General features: G+C 38.5%; 1 protein-coding gene across 8 annotated transcripts in view; it reads right to left on the bottom strand.

The window, feature by feature from the left end:
• Positions 1-23,867, bottom strand: part of CTNND2 (catenin delta 2) — a 683,266-nt gene that overhangs the window by 539,428 nt on the left and 119,971 nt on the right. For all 8 annotated transcript variants that reach the window (XM_074576184.1, XM_074576187.1, XM_074576188.1 and 5 more), the window contains exon 2: positions 16,453-16,586. In XM_074576184.1, coding sequence (XP_074432285.1) covers positions 16,453-16,586 — 134 coding nt within the window. The remainder of the gene's footprint in view (positions 1-16,452; positions 16,587-23,867) is intronic.

The raw sequence follows: 23,867 nt of genomic DNA, 5'->3' as shown, positions 1-23,867 counted from the left end.
TAGCTCCAAGAAAATATTGTTAATTTATTTATTTTCCATGGGTTGCTGTCCTGTAAATATTAAGGTCTGGTAGAGCTTGAGAAGTAATAGCTTTGTCTCTGAGACCTGCTTAGAAAGTGAAATCTTTATGCAAAAATACAGGTAGAGAGTATCTCCAGGGGGAAAAAAGTAAATCTTACCAATATCTTCCAACATCCCATTCTGTGTTAGCCAGGTTTCCCGTCAACCACCAATCCTGTTGGCTGATCTATTATTTCAGTCCTTACCACTTAATACAAACATTGAAAAGTAATGAGATTATTTTTCAATAATCAGCTATCCTCAGTTTCTAATCTTATTTTTTAAAGCACTAAAGCTAAGTAATCAAATCGGGGGAATTTTTAAGCCACGCTATCCTCCCTCAAAATATATTTTCCATGGTCTACATATAAGGGTGTAAATTGTAATTTGAGTAAAACTATGCATTATCACTGAATTACCACAGAATCATCATAGAACCACAGAAGTTTTGGCAGGAAGTCACCTAGTTTCACTTCCCACTAAAAATATGATCATTTCCAACACTAAATTAGGATTTGTGTAGTTGACTGGAAAAGATCAAACTCTCAGCCCTTCTGGTCACCTCTTCCATTACTACAGTATCCTCTCCATAAAAAAGTTTTCCTGTGTCCAGCCTCAACTCCCCAAGCCGCGATTTATGGCTATTGCCCCTTGCTAAACTGTATGCCACTACTGAGAAAAGTTTGGTGACATCATCTTTGTCACTCCCTATGAAGTTATTGTGGGTTAACCTACGATCACTCCCTCAGCCTCCTCTTCACCAGACCAAGCTCCCTAAAAATCCCAGCTCCCTAACCTCTCCCATCACACTATGACCAGTTTAGTATCCCCTCACTGGACTATTTCCAGTTTCTCAACATCCCCTCTGTACTTGGGTTACTAAAATGACATACAGTTGTCCAAGGAGCAGCTTTACCAGCTCCAAGTGGGGGTGATAACAGCTTCCTTCAGTCTGCTAGTCATGTTGCTCCTTCCTTCTAACATAGCCCAGTACACAGCTAGTTTTATCTACAGTGAAAGCACATCACTGGCTCATATTCAGCTTTACATTCTTAATGATTGCAGGTCCTTTTCAGCAGAGCTGTGACTCAGCCAGGTGCTTCCTGGCCTGGACTGATGAGTGGTGTTATTCCACCTCAGATGCAGGATTTCAGTCTGCTCTTTCCTAAATACATGAGTTTCCTGTTGGCTCAGTCCTCAGTTTGTTTAAGGTCTCAAGATGCTTTAAGACTTCGATTTCCCAAGCATCACCCTAATCTATTACCCTTCATGAACTTGCTCTGGGTGCATTCTGTTCAATTCCGTCATCCAAGTCACTGAAGAATTGTGCGTGAGGACCAGGATCAACCCTTGAGATATTTATTCCACTTCTTACTGTCTGCTAAGTGGTGAAGCTATTGATTACTACCCTTTCAGTACAGCAGTCCAGCCTATTTTCAGCCCACTCAATACTTAGCCCATGCTTCCTCAGCTTACTGTTGACAACAGTGAAGGAGAAGGTATCAGAAGTCCTAATAAAGTTACAGTTACACCATGTCACGTGTGCTCCCCTCATTCACATTGTCAGGCATTTCATCCTAGAAGGCAATCAGATTAGTAAAACACTAACTGCACTTGAGAAATCTGTGTTGATTCTTACTATTTACCCTCTTGCCCTTCATGCGTCTAGAAGGTGTTCCATGATCTTTCTGGGGACTGACACTGACCTGCCACAGCCTGTAGATCCCTGGACCATTCTCCTTATCTTTTGTAAAGACTGGTGCAATGTTAGCCACCTCTTAGTTCTCAGGACTTTCCTCAATTACGCTTTTTCTTGGACAATAGCTGCCTTGCAATCCTATCATGTGAATGAGATCCTGTCAATGTTGGCACAGCGCCCCAAGAAGCTGAATACGCCCACTTTCACTAAACAGACCCTAACCTGTGCCTCCTTCCTGTTACTGTCCCTTATCTGGGAACAGTTAAAAAGAAATAGGAAATTTCTGCCTTTTCTGTGTTGTCCACCATTGGATTGCCTCCAGCATTCATCCATGGGCCCACATTTCCCTGACTTCCCTTAGGGCAATACTTGCAGAATCCTTTCCTGTTACTTTATGCCCCCAAGTTCAGTTCCAAATAGGCTTTGGTCTTCCTGATTTCAATTTGCTTTCTCCAGAAATAATGAAGGAGGAATTTACCATTATGAAGCACTCTACAGCAGAATTGCATTAAACTTCTAGATCAGAATATGCATACGGTTAGAAATCAAATTCTGTATGTTTTGAAGGAATGATGTAGGCTTTTTCTTCACTGTCACAAGGAATTGCATGTTGAAACTTTCATCCAGCAGGGAATGTAGATGAAAAATTTCTGAAAAGTCTCAGGAAGTGAAAAAGAAATGAAAGCGGGTAAGTTTTTCCCTACTATAAAAATCCCTAAAATATAAAATAATTAATATGCCATAAAAAAAAAAGAACACAGCTCTGATGATCTTTTTTAATTCACTTATTAAAGTGAATTGATTTGAAGTAAGCTTTTGCATACTATGCTTTTCAGTAATGAATAGAAACATTTTGAATTTGCAGTATTGTATTATATAAACCAATTAATCTTGAACTCCAGGGAAAAAAGGCAGTATTAGACCACAACTGCAAGGACACATTGACTCCATAATTTGATGGCTCTTTCAAGCACATACTGAGAAAACAAATGCTAAGAATAAACACAGCCAACTATGAAGGAATATGTCAAGAATATTGCAATTTAAATCAGAATTATTTTAAGTAGTATATGCAATTTTGTCAATGTTAATACAACCCTTTTCAATGTTAACCTGAAGATTCACACTTCTCTTAAGTCAATCCATTCACCCAGCACTTACCCCAATCTCTGATGAGAGGAAGAACCTCTATGCCTATTTCTGCCTTTTCAAGTAATGCTGATTATTAATGCAGATTAGGGATCAAAAGAGACACCCAACCGAAAAAAATACTCAAACCGAAGTGTCACAAAAGAGAAATCTTTACTGATATCTAAAATATTGAACAGAAGAGATACAAATTAACACACTTTTATTAAAAGACTTTACTTCTCTGCATGCTATACTAAAAGGAGCCATTGACTGTATTCATACGTCCATGAACCATGCAAACAGTGCAGGTAGAGCAATAATGCCCATGTCTATTAACAACACAAGATGCATGAAACAACAATATATTTTTTTAAATTATTCTACCAAATGAACCAAAAAACCATTAACACCTATTATCATATGACATCTTCACATCAGGGAAGGCTTGTAATGAGAAGGCTTGTAAGATGCTATTAGAACAACTAATGGTGAAAAAAATTAAAAGGGCAAACATTCAGGTGCATAAGTTAAACCCACAGAAAAGCTTGCACATTTTTTCCCTTTAACAGATGGCCTCATAAAAGATATTACTTATGCCTATAAATCTTGCATTGTAACTACAGACTAACAGCCTACCTTGTTAAATAAAAGGCAACAAAAAAACCAACCATCAAGGGACACTATATACCATTCAAACCTACAGTAAGAAACCATAAGGCAGCTCATTGCAAGACCACAGATAAACTGAGAGGGAGCAGATACAGTTGTCAACACAAGAAAATCAGAAGGTAAACTGTATGTGGTGGGGAGAACCAAGAAGAGTAAGTTTCACATGAATCTCATCCTAGATGAAACGGGGAGGGGACACATTGGTTTCTCTTCAGACTAAACCGATGACAACCAGACAGATTTCTTTCCATCCCGATGCGTAACAGAAAGACAACTAGGTATGTCTTCACAAACCGAAGTACGCTAAAACTACCTGACAGTGGCAATTCTCTCTCTCACACACAGAGACAATCTAAGCAAGGTTTTAAGTGTTGGACAATTTCTCATGCCAAATAAGGCAATACAGCTGCATATCACCCACACACCACTCATGCAGAAAGTACTTTTTCATTTGTGTGTGTATATATATATATATATTTTTTTTTTTTTTTTTTACACATTCATGGAATAAACTGTAGTTCACTTTCTAAAATTAAATGAAAAGCTCTTAGTGGACTTACCACTAGCCTTTAAATATTCACCTATTATAAGGAAATAAGTATATTTGAGTCATTCGCTTAGCTTAGCTCTTCTGCATTTAGGTAGGCATCACTGTGGCATATGCTATCAATGAATTTATATTTCTGTGTCCGACAGTGAATCTGGCACATAAAAGTACAGCACCAGTAGCAGTGCTGATTCAATATCAGCAAACAGGCACTGCGTCAAACCTCAGTTTGAGTGGTTATCAAATTTATTATGGACAACTGTCCATTTCCTACAGTCCATCATCCAGCCTCAGCATGAAAAACCTCTAAAGGGGATGCTGGTGCTGCATACAAGCTATGGGGTGCTTACAAATCTTTATAGACTGCAGTGGGGGAAAGTCACTGTTGTGTACACCTTTTACAATGCCTTGCAATCCCAATATGCATCACAGTGGTACATCCACTCCTGCTTTCAGAGACAGAGGCACTTACCTACTGTTAGGCCTGGTTTTGTAGTACGTTTGTCGTACACACAGAAAGGGCACAGGATGAAACTACACTGTTAATTTAATCTCAAGAATTTACTTACTATTTAAATAAGGCTTTAAAGCCTACTGGAGAATGTGAAATCAGGAATAAAATGTTGGTTATCATACGGCATACATAGCGGTCAAAGGTTTTGGAAAGGTGCCCACGAACATGTTGTGGCCAGAGCTGCACCTAACTCCCCTCCTGCGGTTGTAGCCATACAGAAAATACAACCTATCACAGGTTTTTCCATGCATGAACATCTTTTGCCAGTAGAACAGCACCTGGAGCTGTACCAGAAGGCTGCCTTATGCTGTGGCAGGAGTGCATACTGTTTGGTTGTTCCCTGCCACAATTTGTGGTAAAGTAACAAACGAAAACCTAATCCAAAGAATCATCTCTTGTCACAGCACAGGTCACTGAAAACATATAGTAGGAGGAACAGTATCCTCTATTTTCTGTGACCTGGATCAAATAAAACAGCATAAACTGTGTTGAAACAGGTATTCATGTGCAAGCATTGCTTTGTGAAATAAAAATAGAAGTTGTTTAAAAAATAATAAAAAAGCAATAGCTTAAAGGGCCCATTTTTCCCTTCCAAACAAAATTAGTAATCCTGCGTTAATTGAAAATTATTCAGTTCTGGCACATCAAAGTTTTGAAGATACCAATTCATTAAAAGTTGTTACGCTACTAGTTGACAAGAATCCAAGAAACCTTCCATTTTGTCAAACCTAGTACAAAACTGAGAATTTTCAAGTGAATCTACTCACTTACTATGAAGAATCAAGCCTATTTATAGTATCAGATGCACTTACCCTCAAGTGCTCTGTCAACAAAAGCTTCAAATAATGACCTAGATTGACAATGAAGGGAACAAAGATGGGTGTAACTATGTACAGGAAAGGCAGTGTTAAGCAGGGGGTGCGCGGGAGGGGGACGGGACCAGCAACCTCAACTGCTTTGAAAAAGGAAAATAGTATTTTCCAGGGGTACCAGTTGTAACACCTGAAGCACAGATGTACTTCAGTAAATAACTATATGCTAAAAATATAAACAGGATTTTACCAAGATGTGTTGCTTTGTTGGAATCAGACAGGGGTGAAAAAAAAAATTTACCAGTTTCAAGGCAGCATACAATTCTTAAATATAGCTACTAACATCAAGACTCTGAAGACTATAAAATACATAGAAGTGAAGAAATAAAGTCAGAAATTTTTTCCATTCTGCTTTTTTTTTTTTTCTTTATTTTTCACTGAAAAATTTTGTTGAAAAACGCTTAGCAATGTGAAGGTAAACTAAAAGACTTCCTGATGAAGAGGCTGGTAATGATATACAGAAGGCTTGATTTAAATCTTAATTACACAGCCAGGCACATAATTGCACTGTGTTACTGTTGGGGTAAGTAGATTACCATGACTATGGGATAACATTGCAACATGAATTGCAGGTGAGAGTGATAGAATACCACACTAACCAGCAAAATGCCATTCCAGATTAATCAGATCATTATATTGGAAGGCGCTAGATACCTAAGGAGGAAAGCCCAACACAGACAGGTACTAGTTATTCCTAAGAGATGGGACTGTCTGAAAAATGTGAAGGATAACGCTTTTTGAGGACTTGAGGAAAAACAAAATGTGGCACCTGAAGGAAGAGATGAAATTTGAGAAGTAGGGCTCACATTTTGAAACAACTAAGGAAAAAGACTACAAGCAGCTATTTGCTATATGACGATCCAGACCAAATAAATTGAGGGAATACTAATGGAAATAGAAATACTACTTTGCATGCTACCAAGTAGGTAAAGTGGTGTTTTTTTACTTACAAAAGCTGATGTGACAAGTCAAATTTACCCAAAAAGATAAATTTCTGCACATGAGAAAACAAGATTTCATACTGCATGATGTAAAATAAGGGGACAAAGGGGTGGACTGATCAAAGGCATCCCCCCCACCCCCCACTTACACACCCACAATGAAGGAATGCTCTGAAGCGATAAATAGAGGCTACATGACCTGAAGGCTCAGGGGAGAATAATGACATGATTGATCACAACTGTTGCAAAAGGAAGCCAAACTCACCTCAATGCCAAAGGAAACCCAAGGGTGTCTTTGTTTTAGACAAAATGACTACATAAGCAAAGTATTTCAACTGTTTGCATAGCTGCCTGTCCCTGAATGAAAGGAATGCAGACCCAGAGCAAAACAAAACTAGGTTTAGGGGTGCTCCTGGTTAAAATAACGTAACTTCTATCAGTATTGGATCTGCTTAGAAATTATGATCCTATAACTCTATTCGAGAGTATCTTTTGCTCATATAACTGTAATAGGTATTTAGCTTATTGTTTTATACTTTTCTGCAGAGCCCAGTCATTCCCTCAGCAGGTGACTTTGCCTGCTGTCAATCCGCTGACAATTAGCGACTGATGAAGTCACAATGCAACAGCACAGACTGGAGGCGAGGGGGCTGAGCTGGGATACACCCCCGGGGAGAGGAGCCTCGCACCCCAGCAGCTGCCAGCCTTCAGCTCCAGGCGTGTAGGGCCTTCAATCCTTCTCTTGGGCTCGTAGAGTGATGGAGGAAGGAATATGTTCCCCATTGCGGAGCTTGCTGGATAGCTTTATATGAATCCTATGGAGTGCTTAATGAACCGAGTAATGGCTCAGCTTTGTACGAAGTTTGCAAGACCTCAGGCCTGACCCTCGCCAGGCTTCCTCTGTCCAAAGTTCTCTTGATCTGCCTGCACCTTTGTTTTACTTGGTTCAGCTGTAACAGCAATTTTTGTAATCGAGAAGGTGCCTACGGCTAATTTGTTACGAACATAGTTTATATAGACAGAAGCATCAAGCGGTCATTCTGCATAAAGCCAGGTATTTAATGCCACTAACATGATGAGATACAGGCCTGGCATGACTGGAGTAGCCTTTAGAAGTGAAGGCAGAGTACCATAGTACAGACACAAAGAGGAAAAAAAAATGGGCCACAAACTTGGCACTGGGGTCCCCACAGCTATAAACAACTCAGACAGACCAACATGAGGAGTATATATGTGGTTACGCCCAATATAAAAACTAAAGAGTAAAGAGAAGAGCTCTGAAGAGAGCTGTGGGCTTCAGTTGACTTCAACACACACATTCCTTTCTAGCGACTGAGGATGCTCAGTGTCATGAACATATTCTAGAAAATGAGATTCACTTTTATATTGTGTCAGTTGTATACTGCAATTGCTATACTCCACTAAGTGCAATTTCTAATTAAATTGGGATTTGAGTGCATTGTTGTGTCGCTATGCTAAATCAAAATCCCCTGTAACTGCAAGTAACTTCAAATTAATTAAATTTTGTACTATATATTAAGCCCTCCGCATATGGAATATCTAAAAGAACATGGTCAAAGAGTATTGTACTATGACAAGGTCTCAACAACAAAAAAAGGTAACATCCTACAAAACAGACTTCAAAAATTAAGCTGCTATCATCTCATTGTATCTACCCCTTAAATTAAAAAAAAAAAAACAACCAAAACCAAAGACAAAACAAAAACAAAACAAACAAACAAGAAGAACCAAAAAATAAAAACACTTTCAATGAAATCTTCTAAAAATAAAAAAAAAGGAGAAAAAACTCTTTGGGCCTCAGGATTTGGATTTGCTGTTTGCACAGAAAAGGAAAATGTATGTATAAAGAGTAGCAGGGAACCCATGCAAAAAGCCTGGCTCCACTGTTATACACGTTGTAGGTTAATACATGTAAAGCCTCCCTCCAAAACAAACCCAGTGATCTTCTACCAAAAATGCAGTGTTAAACTTGAGGGTAAGAATTATGAATCAAGCAATTAATTTGTGTAGAACTTTACGATGAATCTTCAATTTTTTTTTAAAGGTTAATGTCTTTTGCTGACCTTTTATCCCTTCGCACTGGAAAGGTTCTCATCAGAGGCAACTACAGAGTAAGCTTCTGCCACCAGAATTTTCAGAGATAAATGCTTCATTTTCACCAAAGAGGAGGGAAAAAAGAGGAGTGCATGCTACACATTGTTAAAATCATTTTATTGTGCGATTCTAAACTGGTTTAGTGTTATCATAGCTACACAACTCACAGCCAAAGTTAAGCTTATTTGGGTAGTAATGTACCTTAACTCTCAGGTATAGATTTAAGTTTAAACTTAGCTTAGCATTTGCTGGGTTCTAGTTTTCTTGTTTGAGGATAAACAGAATTCTAACATATTTTATCAACGTATAACATGCATAGCATTCAACTAGCCATTAAGTAGTTTTTGCTAGGAATACAAAAGATTTAAATTACCCACAGAAAGATACAGTTCCCTTTAGCAGCAATTCCATCAGGAGTAGAAAATGCCATCATGTGAGAAAACACACAGAAACAGATGGGAAAACACAACAGAAGTATTCAAGTTTTCAAAATGAGATAAAAGGAACAAAAATTGCTAAAACAATGACGAAAATTAAGTCCTCTTCAAAAATCCCTTTCAAAACTGAAGCTGTAAGAGCAATCTGCATGAAAAGTACCGGCAAGACAAGTTAAAGGAGGAGGGTCACTGTGGAGTCTGGGAAGTGCTTTTAGTGTTTTTCTTTCATTTCCAGAGAAGACAGAGGAAATAAAAACAATCACTAACTGAAATGTTCACAGTTTGGTCTTTCAGCAGCACTTTCTTTTCTCTGTAGAAGACATATGCAGGTTTTGAAAACCACAGGTCTCACAGCTTCATATATTTTCTATGCAAATAAAAATTACTATTGATGGATACTGCTTAATTCAAGCACAGAAAGAGAAAAATACTGGAAACAGGTATGCTAGCTAGGTCTCAGGAACATAAGATACACAGAAACACGACTGTGACTTCCTTTTAGACAAGGACGTAGGGCAGAGTCGGGGGAGACGCACCCAAAGCCTCTGCTCCCCTGTACATTTAAATCGGGATGCTATGTTGGACTTTCTGAATCAATTCTAAATATTACAAAAAAAGTTGACCAAACCCCTGGTTTGAAGTATACTTTTACAGCAGCTGTGCTAAAAAGCCTGGTTGTCGAAAGCAAGTTGGCAAACTGAACAAACCGCCCCTCACCAAACAAAGAAAGCGACACACTCAACCTTCCATAACACAAAGCTGCCTTCTTATAGTTTTGGATGGTTATTTCCAACTCACACCTCTGCCCAGCAGCGTTGCCGACACGGCTGCGTAAATCCACATCTGTCAGGACAACAGAGGGAGCTGCGTCAGTACAGGAAAAAGCACAAATTGACTAGCTACTTCTAACTATTTTTAGCTCATTTAGATCTCCCTCTCAAGTGACTTTAAGGTGAGAGCGAGAATCTATTCCGCTTCTGGTTAAAAGACTTAGATTTAGGTGTGAAAATATTTTACATTTTAAAAAGCCCCAATGAATGATACCAGAGAAAAATAAATCAAACGTTAAAATATTAAAAATATAATATGTTAAAATGTTAGAAATTTAATATACTAAAATCTAAATTCTATTGAAATTGGTATCAATGTTACTACTTTCTTAGGGTATCTTTATTCCAAGTTCGAAAATCTTCCACTAATGGCAAAAAAAAATAAGTTAATGCAGAAGTTCTTGTGGATCAGCAAACGCATGTTCATGTACTGGCTGCATGATAAGAAAGGATATTTTGCCGTTCTTTATGATGGCCTTTCATAGTGCTTTAAATTAGCATTAGACTGAGCTGTCACTAAGTGGCATGCTCCCCATACTTCTCTGAAATTCTTGGCTTTGAACTACTAATTTTTCAACACTACTTTAAGTCAAAATAGCATCATATTTAACTCTAATTTTATTCTGATAATTGGCGTTTTCTTCCCTCTCTTCAAAGATGGTCTTGCTGGGAGGATATATTCTCTCAATCCTCTTCTATCAGACTAAATCTTCACAGAAGCCTTTCCGCTTCCAGCTCATTTCAAACAATCCCCAAAATACATCTTTTTGGGTTATCACCACATCCTTTTATCAGTGAAGTAATTTTTACTTCACTGAAGTGATTTCACGAAGTACGTGATTTCATGAAGTACAATGAAGTAATTTCATACCGCATCTACTGTGGCTACTGTGTCTTTGGCATGACTTACAGGATACAGGGTTCTGAATAGGAATTACTTGTCTAGGTCTCCATTCTTGTAAACTGCCATTTCCTGAGAAGGACAACAGGAATACACTCACAGCTGCTCCAAAGAGCTACATGAGACCAGGCCCAGGCTAAATCAAGAACTTGAGAATCCCATAGAGCAGTGTGGATAGTAAGTATATTAAATGATTTCCTTCTTCACCAGCCACTGTGATGACGCTCTTCAAAACTTCTCCACCCAACTCCCTATTTCCAGTAGTGGAATTGTGCATCTCAAAAGCAATCCCTGTCAACTTCAAGATGTACCTGAGAAGCACTAGCTGTACTTGCAAAGCTTCGTATTTCAATATGTTGGACCACCTAGCAACTTAGAAGTATGGTATCCATTGTATAGACTTGTGCTACTCAACACATATCATTCAGCCAAGTCTAGTTCTTACCTAAAATCAATATATTAATGAAAATAAAAAAATGGCAAAAAGGAAGAAGAATATCTCTCTAGAATATTTTAAAACCTCATTGGAAACAAGGTGATGAAAGATGATGAAAGAAATATATATTGATTGAATATAATTAGCATGGGTGTGAAAAAGAGCTGGTAAAACTTTTAAAGGCAGAGATAGAGCCTGATGTTTGAGGGGAAGCAAGACATTAATATATCGTAACTGAACCTATTTAGAAAAGATACAGAATACTTAAGGTTACCGAAGTAATTACTGGTTCCTATAGGGCATGAATAAGATTTTATTTTGGTGAATATCACGTATTACATTATGGCATGCGTTATATTTAGGAAAACGTCTGCAAAAGTCATTCTGTGATCATATCTGGGGCCCAATACTTGGATGGCTGTATGAAGTGCCGTGACCTCCTGGTCAGACTAGATGATTTCACAAGTCTCCTCTGGCCGTAAAACCTTAAAAAATAATTTGAATTGAAACATCCATCTAGGTACGTGATTTTGTTCTAAAACTCCAATCATGATACAAAGACATGGGAAAAACAACCTGGCAGAGCCAAGAAAAGAAATTAAATCTCTCAACTTCTACAGCCACTTCTATCTGCAGTTTTACTTACATATACACATGTAAGATGTGCATGACATACCTACAGAACCCTGTTTCCAAAGAGTACTAACACCTAACATACAAGTTCACTTAAGTCATGTGTATTTTCCTTACTTAATACTGACATACATTAAAATGCTTAGTCATTATTACCCTGTATGTGGTTTTTAGTGTAGTTTTAACAATTTCTTGACAAACAGGTAGCTTTCTAGTGGGAAAATTGGTAAATATTAGTAAGTAACAGAAGTTACTCTAGAAAAAGTACAAATCTTACAAAGCTGGGACATTTTTAATCCTAAAGATGGCACTCATTCTTGTTTTAACAAAAAAACCACCCCACCTCACCCCTAAAAAAAATGCACCAAAAACCCCCAATCAAACAAACAAAAGCCATCAGCAACCATCTCAAAGCCAAATACTTCTGTTTTCTCAGGAATCAACCCGATGATTTAAAGAACGTATTAATCGATCATTTATTTAAACAGCGTGAGAAATATTCCGAAAGTCTTAGAGTTTAAGTGTGTTCTGGAGAGACTGGTAAATGAAAACAGGCACCTGGAAACAAGTATCTTTATCTGAAATAGGTAGATTTAAAAAGCATTTATAAGCAATATTAAACATTACACAACTTGTTCTTTCATAATTTTTCTGAAAGGGAAAGAGCCGTTCTCTAAAACAGGATACTACTAAGATGATAAAGGAAACTAGAGCCACAATAAACCTAAACCAAATGTATGATACTGTTTCCAAGTTGAATATAGTTGTCAGTGCTTCAACATGGATCTTGTTCTTAGGAAAGTATTTTATCTCATGTTCTCCAAGTGTTTTTATTAAAAAATCTGCCAAAACAAGCCTCTGCTAGGTCAACTACATTCCTCCTCAGCTTCCACGGGAGCCGTTTCTGTATGCCAAGAACCAAAGTACTGTGAACCACAGATGTCTGGAGACTTCCAGGAAAAGCATCAGCTTTACTACATATTTACTCAAAAGGTATTTCTACCTTCGAAACAGCATTATCAATAGCTCTCTCCCCAGGAATTTTTTAACACCGTGTGGGATCAGAAGTCTCTTGCATGGGTGGAAATTGCCAGTCAGAAACATATCATGCTTTTTGCAGAAGAAATAGTTGTATCTATTACATATGTTCTTACAAATCACGGAGTCCTGATATCTTACTTTGTTTGTTGAAGAATTTTCCCCATATTTACAGATACAAAAGCAGACGGCAAAGCAGAAACAGAAATATCCTCATGTCTTCTAAAACCTATGAAACACTGAAGCATTTGGACCAAATATGTTTGACAGTATATTGTAAGAAAAAATTCTTCTTCATACACAGATATTTAACCACATTTTATACAGCACAGAAAACTGAAACTATTTGTCCAGTGGTTTGACACTACTTGATTTCTCTTTAAAGAACTTGATTCTGACTGTCTAAAAACAATCAAAGATGCAAAAAAACACAAAAGAAAACTCAACAGCTTTCACTTTCATAGAAGTCATTAACCCTTCCTCTTCATAAAAACAGCTTGAAAACACCTAAGCCAAAGTTCACTGACTGGCATCTCATGATTTCTTGGACACACAGTGTATGATTCTGACCTCCCGCCAAGCAGTGCCTGCTGACCTTAAGAAAGTTAGCGCCGAGAGAAAAAAAAAAAAAATTATTCACGTTCTTTATCCATCACTTCTTCTCAATTGTATCTCAGAAGTCTGAAACCCAAAAGTGACTCAGCATGCTTGTCCAGAAGTAAAACACAAATTAAATGGTTTATACGTTAAAGCAAGGAGTTCTGGATTTGAATTTCCTAAAATCAACCTAACTCCTCAACAACATCATACAGGCTTCAATTTCTATTTTGACAGAAATCCCCACTTTGAAAAGCACGGGGATAAATCTTCTGATCCAGTCATGACCAGCATGAATGCCACTTTACATTTGACATAGCAAGCACAATTTCTTAGACCAAATAAATCTGTTCTTCAAAATAGGACCGCACAGGGATATATGTTCTTCAAACTAAGCACAGCAAAACTTCAGATTTTCTGAATAAACCATTTATGTTTCACATAGGAAATTTAAGCAGAGCAAATAAATACAACATTTATGGCTTCTTCTCTGTGCCTTCTTTCACGTATCCTGCCCTCTTCAAAGACTACAAACACCTATTGCAGTCATCAATACCATAAATCCCGCAGTTTACTCTGTTGCAGTCACTCACGGACACTGTTCTAGTTATTTCATGAGAAGTAACACGTGAAGTTGCTACAAGTGTTCCAAGAGAATTTTAAAAAGGAAACTTGTTAAAGTTAAGCATCAGCACAGATAAAGAAAATGTAACGTATTTCATTCATAGAAATATACCTTAATTATGTGAGTTCATAATCATCTTTTTCTTTATTATCAAATTATCAAATCATCTCTTTCTTTATTATCAGTACTTTTGAATAATTGTCTGTGTTTGCATTTCTAAAACTCTAGGTACATTTTTGGCTACAGTCAAAGGGCACATAAAGCAAAATCACGTACCAGGCAGTAAAGTAATTCATTCTTTCTTCTAAAAAGCAGAAGGCTACTCATCTGAACAGACACTTACAAACTTACTTCATTTACTCCCCTAATGCAGAATCAGTGTAATGCTTTTCACTTGCCTGAAGCAGGGGACGGTGGCCTTACCTAGAATTCTTCCAACAGAACATTATATATTTTAAGTCTGCCAAAACACAGAAAAAGCCCAAAACCAGGTTTGGGTCTCAGGTTTTATTTTCCTTTCAAATCTTTACTAAAAATAAAAAAAGAATAGTGGAGTTACACGGTTTTCCCAGTAGTGAGTGTAGCTGACGTGAATGTGTGCCATTAAGCCGAATTTACCAAAGTCACCATATACTCTGAGGAATGCATTCAGATCAGAAAAAAAAAAATAAATAAAAACCAGTCTCATTTTTGAGCTTAGTACAGCCTTCCAGCTTCAAGATAGGTCTGACTAGAGACCTGTCAAGAAAGAAGTTTAGTTAACAAAACACCTGTGAAATTTTGTTACCCTGTACCACAATAATTCAAGAGACTACCTTGTTAGTCAGCAGTACCTTAGGTTAGCTGGCTAGGCTGTTCTTGGTGATAAGCGAATGCAGTACTCCTTTACTACAGGCTCCTTTTTGCTGTAGTTCACAGGAATCAGAAATAATTTTGGTAATATTTTACCACTTAAAATCCTTTTCATCTAGTGGATCCAGCACCGATTCCCTCTAGCACTCAATTCAACTGATTTATGGAGGTGGGAGGTTCAGTTGCAAAATACATGACCAGGTATAAACTAGCAATATCATTACAGAACACAACACCAGAGAAGAACTTATCACTATTCAATACTGTGTTTCACATTCTAACAGGCAGATGCACCGTATCTTCTACCTATGTAACTTCCCTACACATTTTTTCAACATCAGAGAGTCAAAAGCTAAGGCAGGTATTTTTCTTCAAAATAATACAGTAATACAGGCTGAAACACTGGTACCCGCCCAAGTAATGCTATTGACCTGGAAGAGAATACGCATACAAACATCTAAACCATAAGTAATTCCAATACAACAATGTGCCCTAAATCTTAAGACAAAACTCCACCTTACAACTTTCCTTTCTTGCACTGCTCTTTTCAGAACCAGAAAATATAACTAACCTTTAACACCCAAAAGAGAGAACTGGTACATACCAAGAAGAAAAAATGAAGAGCAAGGTCACAATTTTTTAAAAGCCCAATGACTCAGCAGCTATTACTCCAACGGTGTTAAGATACCATAAACTGAATTCATGCATTAATTTTACTAAAGAAGCAGTGAATGTCTTAGGCAAGGGAAAGATCACTACTTTATAATTGGAGAACCAATTTAGACACCTTCGGCAAGGAGAAAGCTGACTAAAAGCAGCTATCTTTTAATGTCTCTCTTTGGGACACCTGTTGCTGCTGTTGAGCCAAATGAGGTAGTGATAGAGACCAGGTGTTTTCATGACCTGGAATATTAACGATCTCCTGATGCACTAAGCAAAATCACCGACACTTAGCCCACAAAAATTCACATTAAAATGTCCAAGCCTGTCATATTGGAATAGAGCAGAGAATCGCACTAAAGACCTTTCTTTCATTAATCTCTAATACTTTTGGTTTAAATCATCCAAGGCTGAAAGCCTCTGCCCCTACCCAATTTTGCCCTAAAATAATCTCACATCAAGTTTTACACAAAAAAATCAAAAACATGTGTATGCCAAATTTTAAAATCCTAGGATTCTTATAAATCCTTTTCACTAGAAAGTCTAGGGTAACATATCTTCTCCACAACTATTCATTTCTCTATAGTTATTAAATGCCGTGCCTGTATGCTGTAACTCCACACGCAGACTGCCAACAAGAAAAGGAGAGAGCTCCGAAAACCGTCATTCACAGTAAAGAGTGAAAGTGGAGAATAAAATGAACAATTCAATTAAATTATAGTAAATTTATTGTAGGACAGCACATGGAAGTATACTAAAACATGAAGAAATATTTAAGATTCTTTGCAATGTGCGTTTGTGAATTACATTATTCAGGTCCCACCTATGACAGCTCTGCAAAAAAACACTAAATCATATTATTGTTTTCTAGCCTGCGGATGCAGCACTTGCATACCTGTTCTTTAACTGAAGCTAGAATGGCAGAGGTTGTTTCAGTTTCAGAGCCATCGCCATTGGACGTGTTCAGCACAGGACTAAGGGAGCTTGTCTTGTCAGAAGACGAGGGCTGGTCTGGAACAGGCATAGTTTCTGCAGTTTATGGAAAAACAAAACAATGATTTTGTTATTAGAAACATGACGTATATGAGAAATCATATGCATATAAGAATAACAACACTAATTTAAGGAAAAAATTATAGAACATGTTTCTGTTCTGTGATATAGAATTAATATATCATTTATTTAAAACTAAAACTAGTTTTAAATTAATTATAAAGTAAAATATTAAATGAACTCCCAGTCGTACTCCAAAATATCCACCACAGTACATTTGGAGAGGATTCAAATAATTTACAGCTGTGATTGTTGTATAGTATTCCAGTGGCAGCATCCAACATGAAATTACAATATCATGAAAGTAATGAATCATGAAATGCTTTGCAAACAGAAGCCCAACAAATGATACATGAGAGAAATATAAAACATCTAGTGTTGACTTTCCATCGTGCATGATTATTTAATATGTATTACATTTTAAGCCTAGGCAACTAACTTTGCCTTTCTTCTAGTCTAGAAGGTCATCTTGACAACATTTTATCAAAGTATTTTTGAGGAAAAACAGCACACCAGTTGTTAAGCCATGTTTTAGACCTGTTACAAAAAACAAAGATTCTTAACACTCGAAGGAATTTCTGGTATTCTTTTTTAGAGAGGAAAATGGTGGCGGTGACTGTGGAAAGACTTATCTTCCTGAAGGCTAAGCTATCGCGTGGCATCTCTGTTTAAATGTCACAACAGGCACATCTCTGCAGGCAAGCTGCGCCACGTTCCAAAAGTAAAGGAGCCGAGAGGCAGCTTGCACGGTTATGAGCAGGCGAGTTAGGGTACGACCGCGTTCATGTGGGAGCTGCCCAGAACTATTCTGTGGAAGAGAACTGGCTCGCAGGCTGCCAGCTGGAAGGCCCTCCTGAAGAGCAGCGGGGATACACAGAGGGATGTCATCAGAGGGGTCACACGTGCACAGCACTCGCCATTCACATCAATGGCCAAACTCCTGCCTTGGCTCCATTCTGCTTTTCAAAGCCCATGTTTTTATAAAATAGAACTATTTCGGGAAGAAATAAGAAGTTTGAAAAGAGTGGGAAAGGGTAATTGGTAAAAGCAAACATAAAATTCAATACACAGAGCAAGCGTCCCTGCACCAGTTTGCCAGAGACATTCGGGCTCTAAAAGAAGGGGAGATGACATTCTATAAAGCTTTGGCTCTGAAGTTGCAGTGCTGCCCAAGAACACTCATTCAGCCCAGCTGGGCAGCCTTTTCCAAAAGCTCCCTGAAGCTCAGGACACTGGCATACATATGCAAGACAAAAACATGGAGATACAGATTATTCATAAAAAAAGGTCAGTTATTTCTCCTAAGAGAAGTCTCCCTAAATCTCAGTTTATATATTGAAGCATGAGATTATATATCATTTTAATTAGAGAAGCTACGTATTTTCATACGGCTTGCTTTTTGTAAGCAAATCACTGAAAGTGGTAAATAACGCATCTTTGTCTCTGGTGGTGTCCTTGCTCCAGATACGTACACTATTTGAAGTTAATCTTTAAAATCTCAGATGATATATCTGTCTCCTTCTATCACAAGTACAAGTATACTGCACAAAACTTCTATGTGATTCCAATCCATCAATCTAAAAGGACTTTTGAATTACACTTTCTTATTTTGTGAAACAAAGGAACCGGCTTCTATTATAACAAGTTACCTAGTTTGTGGCATACAATTAAAGTTGCACTCTCTTGTAAAGTACCACAGAAAAGACAAGTACACACATACATGCTTATTCTATTATCTCACTTTCAAACAATCTAATTATTTTCTTTTTTTACTAACTTATCAATTGCACTATCATAATAGAAAGCAAAGTAATTTTCCTTTTGGTATTGCAATTTACCTGAAAAAAATACAAATGGCCTAATCGTTCATCTCGTAGAGCTGTATTTGCAGAAAACACCGGAGCGCAACGCTCCTTGCTATCAACCCCGCAGCCTGTGAAGTCCATCTGAAAATTGTGCACAGGGAAGACCACAGGATTCGGGAACATGAGTAAGGACACTGATGGGAAGTTGTCCCACTGCCCTGGGCGTTGGGGAGCCATGCTTCCCGGTCAGGGCGGCTCACCAGGGAGACACATGGAACTACAAGAGCATGAGGCGCAAAGAACTGCCTCCCCAAGACTGCGCTGAGATGGGAAGAAACGCCAGAGCTGCGAATGAGGTGCCTGCCAAACAGTTTCAGACACACGTGGGCTGAGAGCAGCCCCCCTGCTGCAGGATTGCCTTCTCGGCAGTTGGGAAGAAGCTTCCTGGAAAAAGCCCCTTTTGTCTGCTCAGCTCAGCCTCCTGCTCCTCCAGCCCTATCTGACTCCTAGCAAGGAGACTCTGCTGAACCGGCCTTTCCATAAACACTAGCCCAAATGGGTAAAACCCAGCGAATTAAACCAGGCTAGGAGTGAAGAACTCCTCAGTCCTGCTCCCATCTCTGCAATTAACTGTTATTTGAAATCCATTTAAATTTTCCTCTTCACCTGAAAAATTAAGAGGGCTTACCTGCTCCCTCCCATCCCCAGCTCCCTATCACAGCACACCATTACCGGGCCTGACTGGGAAGACACAAACACCACCTAGAAGGCCTCTGGATGCAGTCAAGGAGACCCTCATTCCCATATTGCACCTCTCTGTATTGGGTAAAAATGTTGGGGTTTTGGTAGTGTGCATGTTTGGGGGTGGAAGGTGCTGCAGGGCTGACCTGTGTTGGAGGACCTCACCCATCACCTCACCAAAGGAACCAACCTAACATGTAGCAAGCGGATGGGACACCAGGATGGGTCACACACACAATCACAGAATTACAGAATTGTTGGGGCTGGAAGGGCCCTCTGGAGATCATCTAGTCCAACCCCCCTGCCAAGGCAGGGTCACCTGGAGCAGGACGGACGGGAAGGCATCCACGTGGGTTTTGAATGTCTCCAGAGACGGAGAATCCACCACCTCTCTGGGCAGCCTGTTCCAGTGCTCTGCCACCCTCCAAATAAAGAAGTTTTTCTTCGTGTTCAGATGGAATTTCCTGTGTCCCAGTTTGTGCCTGTTGCCCCTTGTCCTGTCACTGGGCACCACTGAAAAGAGTCTGGCCCCATCCTCCTGACACCTGCCCTTTAGATATTTATAAGCATTGATAAGATCCCCCCTCAGTCTTCTCTTCTCCAGGCTAAACAGACCCAGGTCTCTCAGCCTTTCCTCAGAAGTGAGGTGCTCCAGTCCCCTGGTCATCTTCATAGCCCCCTGCTGGACTGTCTCCAGTAGCTCCTTCTCTTTCTGTGTGGTCATGTGTGGCTGTCTTATTTATTTTTCAATACAAAAATCAGTAATTTACAGTCTATGTTAATTGGCAATATATCTAATCAAGTGAAATTCCTTGACTCAAAGACTTGTTTTGGCCTGTGACACTCCCTAAGAGCAAATCCAAATGAAGCCCACTGAGGCACAGTGGGCTTCCTAGGTTTTCAGGAAGATGGCAGGAAACGAGCCTGCCGGAATTGCTGGCAAAAAATTATCTGCTACACAAAATGCTTGTCCTAGCACAAACACACACCCCGAAATATTTAAAGTGTGCTTGAGAGGGACAGCAAGGCCACATGGTCAATGGGGAAGCCGCTTAGTGTCCAAAAAGATGCTACTGGTAAGATGACACCAGTTTCTGTGTGTTCAAAACAATTACATCCCTGCGATACAGGCAGCAACTGACACCTGCTATTCTGAACTTGTTTTGGGACTGTATTCAACTCCTGTAAATTTTAATTTTCAGGCTCTAAGTTTTTGTAAACACTTTGTCTCCACCAAAGGACACTTCAAAAACTGCTTTAGTAGTCTGCAATTTTGCAAGTTTTAGTTTACTTAGAAAAAAAACAACTCTGAATACACAACCAACTGCTGCAATAAACTGTACTTGCTTCAAATAGGCTCAGAATCCGGACAAAACAGTAGCTAATGTTGTACAACCAATGCATGTTTCCAGGATTTGGTTGTGGTTTTTTTAAATATAGATCTTATAAAAGAAAAAAAAAAAATCTTTAAAAAAACGTACGTTGCATGTCCTCTTCATCTAGAAATGGAGAAATCACAAGAAATGTCTGTGACATTAAAATTAATGTTTTGTGCACCTATTAAAATTCTGGACAGAGAATATAATTTCTAACACCTATGTCATTAGTTCAGTTTATTACTACAGTTGTTTGATGGGGAATGATTGCAACCAATTGCACTTAGCTAGTATCATTGAATCTACAGTGTGATGTTATCCAGACGAGCTGTTACCATTATGTATTTTAACATTTTTTCATTACACAAATTCATATGAGAAATACCACATAGAAAGGAAACACAGAATGAGTTTTCAAAAGCAACAGAGAAGCCACTGTACAGGAGGTAGCTATATTTAAAAAATAACACATGAATCGGCAATAGTGTTTCAACAGCACACACCAACATAGCAAAGGCCCGCATTTGCACCACTCTGTCTGCTCAGAATAGGTATACCTTTTAATTTAGCTCAGTCTTTGTTGGAAGAAATAGAACATTCTCAGGTTTTTATGGGACTTAAAACTGCCAGTACTGTAGAATTACGGAAAATAAGGCTGAAATGGGCCTCCAAGCCCCCTGACCACTACCGAATCTCTAGACAAGGCAAATTTTTCTCCTGAGTCATTCTTAACATTTAGTACATATAACGAGTCTTTCACCGCTTCCCTCATTGCAGCCTCTCGTGGCTGCCTCCCTCTGTTCAGGGTTCCACTGCCTTTACCAGTAGAAAATTTGCTTTAGTGTTTAATATAACACACTTAAGCTCACTGTTTATTGCACTATCCAGCATCGACAGAAAAAAATAGAATTATTCCATCAGACCTCTTCAAAAAAGCATTACCCTACATGATGATGATGACTGTTCCTTCTGCTCTGGCTTCTGTTCTCTAGAAAAGTTACCCCAATTCTTTTAATTTTTCCTCATAAAATAAACTGGCCAATAGCCTTTTAATCCACACTCCTGGGAGCTTAGCACTAAAAACAAAGGGAAAATTTGAGCAAGTATGAGAAGAAAAATAGAAATTAAGCAGCTTAGCAGAGTACACCACAGCTGAGTAACTACAACACAAAAGTAAACCAGCTGCATTTAATTTCCACAACAGCAACAATATTTCCTATCGGTGTCACAAAAACACAAATGAGATTCTGTAAGTCAGAGCATATACACGCTCCTGAGAGAATCAAATTAAAATCTTAGACAATCATAGATAGATGAACAGGAAAAATACTACCAGCCTTTTGGGAACATACTGGGAAGTCAGACATAAATAATTCATGGATTCCCATACTCCGCAGCAATAGAAAAATTCTATGTGGAGTCTGACCCTTTTTTTGTTGCTGTTGCTGTCTTTCTAAGAGCATCTAAAAACTTTACCTCACTTTAATAAAAAATCAACCCTATAAATCCAAACAAAACCATCCCTTCCCCATGTACCAGGTGCAAGCACCCAGGTGCTGGCAGCAGGTGTGGCCCCTGTGAGAAGCGGCCCCACCGCTGGTTTTGACTTTAACAAGAAAGGTAGGCAGCAGAAATGGCTTGGGGTTTTTTTGGTTTGGGTTGGGTTTTTTTTGTCCTGTGACAACATGGATTCCTGGACAGATAGATACAATCTATGGTTGTATACAGTGTACAACTATAATCTACAGCTGACAACTACCACGGTCACCATCTCATGAGCCAATGAAACCCATACAGAACATCATCCGGTTAAGATTCTCGTTAAATCACTATTAAGTACACTGGTGGAAGTATTTCAAAAAATTGATTGGACAAAAGAAGAAACAGAAGAAAAAAACAACAGCCATCTATATAGCTATGAAAAAGCAGTATAATAAACATCAGAAAAATAAAGCCAAAGTATGCAATTGATTTCCAGTTTATTGTCTGGAATACCAATGGGCAAATGCTGCTCAGTGAGTAGCTGAATCGAAAGAAACTCAACGGCTTCTGTGGGTACACTGGTTACTTTAACACCCATCAAAATAACTTCAGCAACACTTCTTTATTCTTCGCTATTTACCTACTGTAGTTCCGTAATCCATAACTGACTGCCAGGCAGGTTAAAAAATCACTTTTGTCATGTAACTACTTATTAGAAACTTAAAATCTGACCTGAGTCCTACTAGAAGCATTACTCCTATGATAAACAGGACAGAGAGGGTCAGTGGGTTGGGTTTTGATTCAGAAGGTAAGTAAAAAATAAGCTACTTCTGAGACAGTTAAACCCCACTTGTCTCTGAGCTCAAGCTATGTCTTTTGCATTTCAAATACAGACGTTTGCACCTCCTCTTGTTAAGGCACCTTCCTGATGGAAAGGCATACATTTCCATTCCAGCACAAAAGGTACACTGTATTAATACTTACTAAAGCCCCAAAACTATCACCATGCAAAATTCATAGAATTCCAACGAAAAAGCGTTTTCTAAACAAACATTTTTGCAATGCACGGAACCTTAACATTATAAGGTTGTAAGACTCAGAGAGACTGACCACCAGGAAAAACAAGACTAAATGATTTTCACTTTTCTAGCTAAGGTGTTAAAAAGCAACACAGAAAAAAAAAAAACCTAACCAACCAAACAAAAAAAACCCCAAACCAATAAAAGGGATAGATTATTTCAAAATGGTCTTTTTCAAAGAGCTGAAATAGAAATACCAGACATTCAAAGTAATTGCACTTTTTCAAGTGAATTGCTGATTTTCACTGTTGAATCCTATTTATGGTATTGGCTCATAAACTTAAGGGGGAAAAAGGGAAAAAGGAAGAAGGAAAGGACCTCTTTTTTAAAGCTACCTTCTACACACACTAAAAAACTGAGAGGTTTCACTAACTTTTAAATGCTTACTCAAACTAAGCACTCAATATACATTTCAAAATGATTTTTTAATTTCTCTAGCATTTCTTTTGAACATCTGCAACTTGACTTTGTCCGGTGAGTTCTTGGGATTGTTCTGGGAAACAGCGCTTGGACTGATAGACCTTTGTTGGTCCCATGTATTTCTATTCAAATGTATGTGAATGATGAGGTGGTTTATATATCTAATTCTTTTCTTACAGATGCATCATGGACATTTTAACAACATGTAACAAAAATGGATACAAATTTTTATTACTAGATCCCACAAATGTCTAGCGACAGTAGTAACATGACATTCAGAACTGGGAAATAAAAGATTGCAAGACCACGTTCCTTCTGCGACCCTTGGGACGGCAGTGGATGCTAGATGGCGGA

This window comes from Larus michahellis, chromosome 2 (assembly GCF_964199755.1).
Source record: "Larus michahellis chromosome 2, bLarMic1.1, whole genome shotgun sequence".
NCBI classification, from domain to species: domain Eukaryota; kingdom Metazoa; phylum Chordata; class Aves; order Charadriiformes; family Laridae; genus Larus; species Larus michahellis.
The sequence above is the reverse complement of the archived record's forward strand: the minus strand, read 5'-3'. Positions and strand labels throughout refer to the sequence as shown.